Source organism: Olea europaea, unplaced genomic scaffold (assembly GCF_002742605.1).
Source record: "Olea europaea var. sylvestris unplaced genomic scaffold, O_europaea_v1 scaffold1146, whole genome shotgun sequence".
NCBI classification, from domain to species: Eukaryota; Viridiplantae; Streptophyta; class Magnoliopsida; order Lamiales; family Oleaceae; genus Olea; species Olea europaea.
In genome coordinates this window covers 149,570-159,751 of record NW_019228853.1, presented here as the reverse complement: position 1 = coordinate 159,751, position 10,182 = coordinate 149,570, and the positions used below count along the sequence as shown (strand labels likewise).

General features: G+C 40.1%; 1 protein-coding gene across 1 annotated transcript; it reads right to left on the bottom strand.

Moving 5' to 3' along the window:
• Nucleotides 1–4,304: 4,304 nt before the first annotated feature.
• LOC111373590 (probable LRR receptor-like serine/threonine-protein kinase At5g48740) lies at nucleotides 4,305–9,887 on the bottom strand. The gene is made up of 16 exons (XM_022996140.1): nucleotides 9,542–9,887; nucleotides 8,904–9,438; nucleotides 8,356–8,807; nucleotides 8,148–8,265; nucleotides 8,008–8,076; nucleotides 7,838–7,906; nucleotides 7,690–7,758; nucleotides 7,512–7,583; nucleotides 7,311–7,379; nucleotides 6,966–7,198; nucleotides 6,671–6,876; nucleotides 6,289–6,415; nucleotides 6,128–6,196; nucleotides 5,848–6,037; nucleotides 5,564–5,696; nucleotides 4,305–4,711 (listed from the first exon to the last, which is right to left on the bottom strand). The coding sequence occupies exons 1-16, from the start codon at nucleotides 9,618–9,620 to the stop codon at nucleotides 4,493–4,495; spliced, it is 2,709 nt and encodes a 902-aa protein (XP_022851908.1). The 5' UTR covers nucleotides 9,621–9,887; the 3' UTR covers nucleotides 4,305–4,492.
• Between the last annotated feature and the right edge of the window lie 295 nt (nucleotides 9,888–10,182).

The following is a 10,182-nucleotide window of genomic DNA, read 5'->3' as shown; positions in this document are numbered from 1 at the left end:
CAGCGTTTGTGGCTTTCCCCTTTGCCACGTGGCACACCCTGCATCGTGAGACAAACTTCTCCACTTCACGAGCATAGTAGGCCAGAAAAATGAAGCGATAATCAAAGCCAAAGTACGATCTCGCCCAACATGACCTTCACCATGAAACTCCTCAATCAATTTCAGACGAAGGCTGCAATCTGGTATACACAACTGAACACCTCTAAACACATACCCATCCTTTAACAGAAAAGAGGAATGGGGTCCCTACAGTAAACTATGATAGATGGGGCCAAAATAAGGGTCATCAGTATAAAGAGAGACAAAGGTCTCAAACCCGGTGACCGCTACCTGTAGCCGCGCTAATAACCCATGCCGCCGACTGAGCGCATCTGCCACACGATTAGAAGAACCAGCCTGATGTTTAATGACAAAGTTGAACTGCTGCAAAAAGGCAACCCATGATGCATGACGGGCAGATACAGACTCCTGGCTTGACAAATGCTTGAGGGCTTCATGATCACTGTATAAGAAAAATTCTCTCTGAAACAGATAATGTCGCCAATGGCGAATGACCTGAACAACAGCATAAAGCTCTGCGTCGTAAGTGCTATACCTCCCACGAGCCCCTGCCAACTTCTGACTGAAATAAGCTACTGGTTTTCCTTCCTGACTGAGGACAGCTCCGATACCCAATTTAGAGGCATCACAATGTAATGCAAAAGGTTTTATGAAATCAGGCAACTCAAGTATCGAGGCTGAAGTCAGACGCTCCTTAATGATCAAAAACGCTTTCTCAGCCTCGGGTGTCCACTGAAACTTACTCTCCTTCATGCAATCAGTAATGGGAGACATGATGGTGCTGAAGTGCTGAATAAATCATCAATAAAACGACGCTAAACCGTGGAAACTCCGTACATCAGAAACTGACTGTGGACGCGGCCACTGCCAAATCGCATCAACCTTAGCTGTATCCACCGTTACCCCACCGGCTAACACAACATACCCCAAAAACAAAACACTATCGGTATAGAACACGCACTTCTTAGTGGCTGCAAAGAACTTCTCCTTGCGTAAAACAGTAAGGACTTCACTTAAATGCACACCATGAGATTCCTCTGACCTACTGTACACCAATATGCCATCGAAGTATACAACAACGCACTTACCAATAAACGGTCGAAGTGCTTGGTTCATCACCCGCATGAACGTGCTCCGTGCATTGGATAGTCCAAACGGCATAACTAGCCACTCAAATAATCCCTCCCGTATCTTAAATGCTGTCTTCCACTCATCACCAGGACAGACTCTTATCTGATGGTAACCACTTTTCAAGTCCAGTTAGGTAAACACAGTTGCGCCGACCAACTAATCAAACAAGTCATCTAGCCTCGGTATCGGAAATCAATAACGAACTGTTATTCTGTTGATGGCCCTGCTATCTATACACATCCGATAACTCCCATCTTTTTTTGGCACTAGGAGTGCGGGGACTAACACGGGCTGAGGCTCTCTCTGATGTATCCCTTCTGCATCAACTCCTCTACTTATCTCCTCAACTCCTCATGTTCCACTGGGCTCATTCGATAATGTGGGCGATTAGGCAATGACGCGCTCGGTACCAAATCAATGTGATGTTGCATATCCCGCAAAGGCGGAAGACCCTGTGGAAGGTCATCTAGAAACACATCATGAAACTCAGACACCAAGGCGACAGCTTTGGGGTGAAAACCCGTCCCCTCGACTGCCATAGGAACTGTCGACACTCCTATCGCCTCAGTTCCCACTAACAACAGTACAACACCTTCTGCCAGCATCTCACGCACAAACAAAGATCGGGAAAGTAGATTACTACTGTCCCCTGCCAAAGACAGACACTGCGTATCTTTGGAGGGTAGTAGTACAATCTTTTTACCTGAAAAGGTGAATATATCTGCATTTCGACGCCCTTCATGGCACACATCCCTATCAAACTGCCATGGACGACCCAACAACAAATGACATGCATCCATCGACACCACATCACACCAAACACTATCACGATACACACTGCCAATAGAAAAAGATACCAACACACGGTTAGTAACATGAATTTCATTACCTCGTCTCAACCATGCTACGCTATAGGGAGCAGGATGAGGTTCGGTGCTTAACTGCAGCTTCTGCACGGTCGCTTCAGATATCACATTTTCGCAACTGCCCGAATCAATGATGAACCTACACACATTTCCTCCAATGGTACACGTAGACAGAAAGATATTATTTCGCTGCAGGTCCTGAGACGACCCCTTAAGTGTAAGGCACGCCCGTCGGACCACCAAAAGAGGCCTCGTGTCACCTGTATGCACAATTTTAGCCTCTTCTTCTTCATTCTCCACATGAACAGGATCGTTAACATCGACTTGTGTTGTCCCTCCAATGAACAAACCTGGGCGTGGCTGCCCATGAGATGGACAGTCCTTCCTCAAATGACCAAAACCACCACAACCAAAACACTGACTTCCACGCCCTCGTCCACCAGGAGGAGCCCAGCCACCCGGATTAGTGGTTGGAGGAACCACTGGCCGAGTGTTCCGATCAATGCCCCAACCCCCAGATGTAAAGTATTGGGACGAACCAGATGTGGGATTTGGGGCGAATTGTCGACCCCCACCTCCAGATGGACCATCAGAAATGCCTACTACAGAACGACGTTTTTGTTGATTTTGAACCTGAAGTGCTCGGTGGTGAGCCTCAGAAACAGATACCGCCGAGAACATATTTAGGACGTCTTGCAAATTCAATCGTCGTCTACCAATATAGCGCGCTACCAACTGGTCTTCTGATTCTCCCACATCATTTCGCTCTATCAGTTGGTAAAACTATGTAGACTAAGCATCTACAGATCGATTGCCTTGTCTCAAATTCTGTAAGCGCTGATACAAAGTCCTGGAATAATTAAAGGGAGGAAACGCTGCCTTCAACTGTTTCTTCATTTTTTCCCACGACTGGATTTTCGCCTTACCTTGACGGATCCGGTTTTGCTTCAGTTGCTGCCACCTCACAGCAGCACGACCACGCAGACGGGTCGCCACCAAAGGTACCCTTTTATTGTCGGGCACTTCTTTGTAATCCAAGATCTCCTCTATTGCCGTCAGCCAATTGAGGAATTCATTTGCCTCAATTCCACCGTGAAATTCAGGTATATCAACCTTGAATCCGAATTCCCATCGCTGAAACGCGTCCTGCTGTTGGACACAAGGCTGTTGAACACGAGGCTGTTGAACACGAGGCTATTGAACACGATCGCCACGTGCCTCTGACAAGGTCTCCTCATTCGACCTCTCCCTTGATTCAGATCCACCTCCACCATCACTCACTGGGGCACGACGTGGAGGAGCAGGAGGCGTTCCGTTCTGCACAACTTCTTCCGCCCACGTCATGAATTGATCAAATCGGATTGTCAACGCCTCAACTTAATTACGCAGATTTGCAACTTCATCAATCTGGCCACTACGGCCACCACGACCACCACGTCCTCTCCCACGCACCATGCTCTGATACCAAAATGATGTAGACTGAATCTACAAACTCACGACAACAATAACCAAAAGGATTGAATTCATAAACAAACTTTTATTATTTTGTGAACAACCAAGAAAACCCTATGAGACGTCTTGCAGCGTCTTAAATATGAAAGAAAAGATAACCTACTGGGCTAACAGTCCCAAAATGGGCTGGGTTACAAAATGGAAATAACAAATACTGAAAATAAATAAAACAAAAACTTAAAATGCTGTTTTGACACACTAAACGATTTCAAATGCCCAAAAACCCTCGTACATCATGGCAAAACGGTGAGTTCAATCCGAAACGCTCGCTCCCTTTCCGAAATGGGGTTATGAGCCCAAAATGGACACCAAACGCAAAAGTTACATCAATTTTTTTGAAAGCCGACCATCCAATCTTTCCATGTATGTCAATACCTGTTCCTCCACATAAACCTCATCAGAGGGACTAAAATATAATCTAATGACAAGAATGTCCAATCTAATGTGATCATGTGGAAATCAAGCTCTCACTTAATAAGCTTGTCAATAGTTTCCATTCAAATTGTAAGTTTGAGATGTGCAAATTAACAAAATTTATATGAAAAATCAAATGAATCAAATAACATTGTTTGGGGGCTACAACTGCAAATTTTCCTATGTTCCGGCACTCCACAAAGTCTATTCATTTGAGAGACGTCAAAGATGTGAACTTGTCAAGTTCCATATACCAGCTTTCATATTTAAAATGAGTAAATTAATGTTCTTGAAACAAAATTATGAGTCCGGTGATCCAACTTTTAACAAATGTAATGGATAATATTATGCAGTCTAATATTGCTTAACAACACGTTACAAGTTTTCATTTCCCCATAAATTAGCATATTTCGCCCTATATAACATAATTCATATAAATTAAGTCTCTAGACTCAGCCGAGGTCACTTCACTCAATCAAAATTTACAGACAGTACGTAATAACAAAATATTAATTTATAAGACGAGCTGATGCAAGATAGGCAAGCTGGATGCTATAGGCTTCTTTGAGCTCCGCTAGTACTTGTGCAATGGTTGGCCTGCGAAGTGCATCAGTTTCAACAGACCTGCAAGCAATTAAAGAAGCCCTTCTCATGCTCTCACTATCAAAACTTCCCTTTATGCTCTCATCCACAACCTCAAATGCTCCTGCCTGCAAGTATGGCTTGGCCTGCAATAAAATAACAAAATATTCTGTTACTAGTTATTGATTAGCATAAAATGTCTATGGCTACAGAAATCATGTTATGGATAGATGCAAGAAGAGAATGTCCAACATGCTTATAAACTGACAAGATTGACTTTCCAAAAGTGATTCGGGACCCATCCACCTCTATTTTAGATCCAACATCTGAACTAGTTTTCTACTGAAAGTAGTCCTTTCCAAGTCACCCATAGCAAATAGAGTCTACAAGAAGGGGTTCTTGGTGATATTACTGCTACAAGAACGGCATATAATTTACTTTAAAAGTGTCTTGTAGAGCCAAGGCAAGTTTTCTTGAGCAATATAAGACTCAGAAAAGTGTTCATTAACTTGTTATACCGAATTGCTATCGAACTATATGAACTCGTGATACGTGTATTTTTCTTCTTGAATTTTTCAATGTGAGGTGAATGATTAAATCCTTTAAAGATTCCTAGCTGATACCCTTTTCATTCTCATTAACAAGGCAACCAACTCATTCAACATGTCAAAGAAAAAAGTGACAATAGAAAGAGAAGTGCTGGCCGGACAGGGCCTATCCCTATTGGAGGGGGCACGGTGCCCCAAGAAGATTTATTCAAATCGAAATGATATGTACATGTACATAGTAGACAGCAAGAATATTGAGTCAAATGTTGAACTAAAGCAATACAAAATGTAGTTGGCTCCTGCTTAAAACTGTATTAAGCTAAGAACTCCATTGAAAAAATTGGAAAAACTTGTGCAGTTTAACTTTCTCAATAATTATAAAATAATAATAAAATAAATAAATAAATGAATAATAATGTGGCAAAAACACTATGAAAATTATATACTTACCCATAAAACCAAATTAAAAGAATCTGGAGTGCCAGTATGGGTGAGCGGTTCCCGGCCGCATATGAGCTCGAGAAGGACTACTCCAAAACTATAAACATCACTTTTTTCAGTTAACTGTTGTGTAGAATAATACCTGCAGATGAATGATAAGAAGGTCAACAAATCTATTGAACCATCTCATCTTGTTTAAAAGCTTAAATTGTTAAAAAGGGAATCCAGTTGACTCGACCATAGTTAACAAGATAACTAACTGGTCAAGTTTTTGCGTGTTGAGTATTGCTTACTCGGGATCAATATATCCAGCAGTGCCTTTGACTACAGTGGTTATATGTGTTGCATCGGCTTGTGTCATTTGCTTAGAAAGGCCAAAGTCACATACTTTAGCATTCATTTCGACATCCAAAAGGATATTGCTACTCTTCACATCACGATGAATTATACGAGGTTCACTTCCATTGTGTAGATAATCCAAACCTATGCCAAAAGGAGCATTGTGTAGATGTTCGTTTTACTACAATGTCTAGGGATCGTTAGCTAAGAAGTCGAAAATTGGAAAAGAAATACCTTTTGCAGCATCAACTGCAATTTTCAATCTGCGAACCCAGCTGAGTGTTATTTTTTTACTATTGGCACCTGAAAAAGTGATGGTGAGATGCAGAATGTGACATGATGGAATTTGAGTGAATAAAAAACTTGATAAAGGCATTATTTAGCAATTAGCTTACCATAAAGGTTATCCGCCAATGATCCACCGGGTAAATATTCATAAACTAGTATCTGTTGCTTCGACTCGTAGCAGAATCCTTCCAATGATACGAGATTCTGGTGATGGATTTGCGATAGAAGAGACACCTGCACATAATGCATCAAATGATAATATCATTATGAGAACTACATTCACTTGTCGCTGCAAGTTTTCTCCAAAATTCAAGAAGTAGATTAAATTTCACCCTCGGATTCTATATAGTATAGAAAAATAGGTCAACCTATTAAAGAATATGAATGCCTACTATCCCCATATAATAAAAAATCTGCCCAATATAGTCGTTGTCGAGAGAAAACTGAACAATATAATTAGGCTCGACATAATCGAACAAAATGACATACCTCATTGATGAAGGAATCTGCTCCAAGCTGAGTTTTATCGAATCGTACTTTAACAGCAACTGAATTACCATCTGGAAGTTGTCCAAGGTAAACACATCCAAAACTACCACGGCCTATTGTCTCTTTGAAGTTTTTTGTAGCTGCTTTGATCTCTTTATAGGTGAAGACTTTTGCTCCATTCCAGTTTTTCATATCCAATTCAAGTCCTAATCATTGAAAAAAACAGTCCATCAACAAAGGATATTAGAAAAATGGAAAGTTTCCATGTTTTGAATGTTGGTGAAGATTCTCATACTTCCTGTATATACGAATTCTGTTTTCTTTCTCCTCATGAACAAGATTACCAAAAACGAGATAATGAAAAGTGCAAGTACAGCTCCTCCAACAGCGCCAAGTATACTGGCTATATGTCTATGGCTCTTGTGCTTCCTTGGAGTAAAGATAGTGACTTGTGGAGTCTGGATTGAAGAATTACTCGAAAAGTCATTACATATTGTGGTGAAAGTGAGGCACAAATTCCCCGACGTTCTGCAAATACAATTCAAAAGCATTATCTTAGTCTTAGAAGTAGCTTTTGGCTTTTCAAAATCCCTGCCAAACGTGTCTTAAAACTAATAATAATGCAAATTGATTCCCATACCTGACTTCTATACTTTCTCTGTTCAAAGCTTGTGGTAGTGGCCCTTGTAGCTTATTGTTTTCGAGATTCCTGGATTTCGTAGAATATGAATTCAGACAAGGTTTTAACTGATTGATCCAAATGTTCTTTAACAAGTTGAAATTTTTTTCAGACAAGCAAACTAGGAAAAATTATTGTACTATGAATATGTTGCTCACTCACAATAAATGAAGGTCTATAAACTCGCCCAAGCTCTCAGGAACTGTTCCCTGCAAACTATTATTCTGCAAGTCCCTGCATAAGTGAAACACAAGTATAATTCCTTTAAAAGAATGCAAACTGGGCCGGTGGCCTGGCTTCGACCGTGTAAATATGTTTGTGTGAAACTTGTAAGACTTACAGAACTTGAATGTTTATCAAATCATCCAACTCAGAACCAAAGGATGTTAGCTGATTGAAGCTCAAATTCCTGCAGTGTGATCAGAGGACAAATTATATTATCTGAAAAAAGTCGATTTTCGACTAAATTTGCTAGTAGGAGGGATTACAGTTTCTCAAGATGTTGTAGTCCACCCAAGTTTTGTATTTCTCCAGCAAGTGATGTGTTATGCAAGTCCCTAAAACACGATGCTCGAACATTGCAATGATAATAAGATATCATGAACTACGAAAATAATATAGCACACGTTTGTAGAGATTCTTATTCGAAAATTCTTACAGTGTTTTAAGATCCAGCAGATCGCCGAATGTGGGACTGATTGATCTCAACTTGATATCAGAAAGTGTCCTATACGAAGTTCAAAGTTAATATCGACACAACTTGGAAAGACAAACGAGGAATAGAGTGTTCATACGTACAATGAAGTGACGAGATTTCCTTCACATCCTACGTGCTCCCATGGTGTAGGGGAGCACGGATCATCTTGCCATCCCAGATCCAGGCCAGTCGATTGTTGAATAACCCGAAGAGCTGAAACTATAAGAAGAATCGAAATCTTGAGTCCTACAAACCACAATTTTTTTCAGCAGAGAAATCAAAATTCAAAAACAAAAATGTAATCAGAACCTGTAGTTGAAGAAGTTTCTAAGGGAATATCAAGAATTTCATAAACCTCAAGAGCATTTATTAAAGGATAGTAGCTGATTGACTTTAATGTGATGTTCAGGTTCTTGATTCCTCTTATCGTAAAGAATAGGGTACCGGCCTCCCAACGTGTAACTGTATAGTTTGATTGAACAACAACCGCGTTGATTAACACATCAAATGTTGGAGAAACAGGTAGAATTCCAGCAAAGTACAGAACAACATGGTAGTCTCCGTGATTATCTAAAGGTAGATTGTATATCAGATTATTCCGCCTTGCCAAGACTCTCGCGGTTTGAAGAACAACAGTTGGGGGGATTTCTTTAATAGTCGACAAATTAAATGTACTTTCAACATCGAAACCAGAGGATACATGATAAGGTGAGAAATCTTCATCTGCATCCCACATTCGATCATATTGATCGAGTGGGTACCTTACATTACAAAAGAACAAATTTCCTGAAATTAGATAAATTTTCAATTCAATACAATCAAGAAACAGGAGGAAATATATCGATGACTCTGTTTACCTTAGCGAACCGTCGTTATAACCACAGTTAATCCGATATGACTTCTTAAGTAGCTTATCTGTAGAATCTCCCAATGCAGTGCTGTAAGCTCCCTCATGTAGAGGCCTAAATTCAAGGGATGAAATAACAGGAAATCCGCCATTCGGAGTCGAGTGAAAGCATAAAGACAGAACTTCCATATTGGCTGGAAATATGAACTCTTCGATCCACGGATCATTACGAGTGAGATTGACCATAGTAACCATGGCTCTTCCAAGAGAAACGAAGAATACTGGGGGTTTTCCAAGCCCATCATAGTTTTTGTACACAAATTGTGTCCTAACAAGAATCAAGAATGACACATTTGTTACTGATGGTAGCCTGTAACAATTTCTGCCTCGAGAATCGGGGAAAAATCGGACCGGAATACGAGATGAAGAAGAGCCCTCTACACTAGTTATATTGCCAGAACTTATGTAGTCACCATCAGGAATCCATGAGATATTGTAGGAATCAACATAACTTGTAGTTCCACCACATGTTAAACTCAAGAAGCCTGTTCAATTTTGTGTAAAAAGAACAATCACAAGGCAATAAATCTATACAAAAAGCATTGCAAAAAAATGGAAATTAGGAAAAGAAATTGAAGGTACACATACCATCCTGATAGCAGAGAGTAAATCCAACAAATCCTGAGAAAAATAAAAAACTAAACCAGAAAAATGGGATCAACTCCATAAAAAAGAAATAGGTTGCTGTAAATTGTAAAAAAATCCACTTTTACTTATTCAAGAATGTCCTGTTAATAGAACTGTGTGTATTCAGAAGATCAAGAATGCAGTAGCCATTGAAGAACAAGAGGAGAATGAAAATAAGTAGGAGAGATAAAGGTAGGGAGAAGAAAAAATGTTGGTTCTTTTTGACCTTTGGGAGAGAATGGAGGTGATTTTTGACCGTTGCATGTTGTAGAACTTACTGAAATTTAAATAAATGATTTTGTTCCTTCATAGGTCTTAAACGAGGTGATTCAATAATTTATGAGCTTAAATCACGTCGCCATTTAATTATACACAAGATTATTGCTTAAGTTTTTAGACAAAGAGAGCCGAGGTGGGTTAATGATAATGTTTCTGTTTGATTATGGTAGTACTATAATTGGCCGTTGCCATGCAGAGTTTGTATGAAATTTGCTCTTGAAGTTTCAATTCCTTAATTACTAGAAAATTTATGTGGGGGTGTAGCTAATTATGAACTACTATCTTCCAGGCCATCTCAAGAAAATTTTAGTAATAGATCATGT

Coding starts and splice junctions, on each gene's coding strand:
- LOC111373590 (XM_022996140.1), bottom strand. CDS start 9,620: ATGGAGTTGATCCCATTTTTCTGGTTTAGTTTTTTATTTTTCTCAGGA. Junction 9,439..9,541: donor TACTCTCTGCTATCAGGATG/GTATGTGTACCT, acceptor AAAATTGAACAG/GCTTCTTGAGTTTAACATGT. Junction 4,712..5,563: donor CTTTTAATTTGGTTTTATGG/GTAAGTATATAA, acceptor ATTTTATTGCAG/GCCAAGCCATACTTGCAGGC.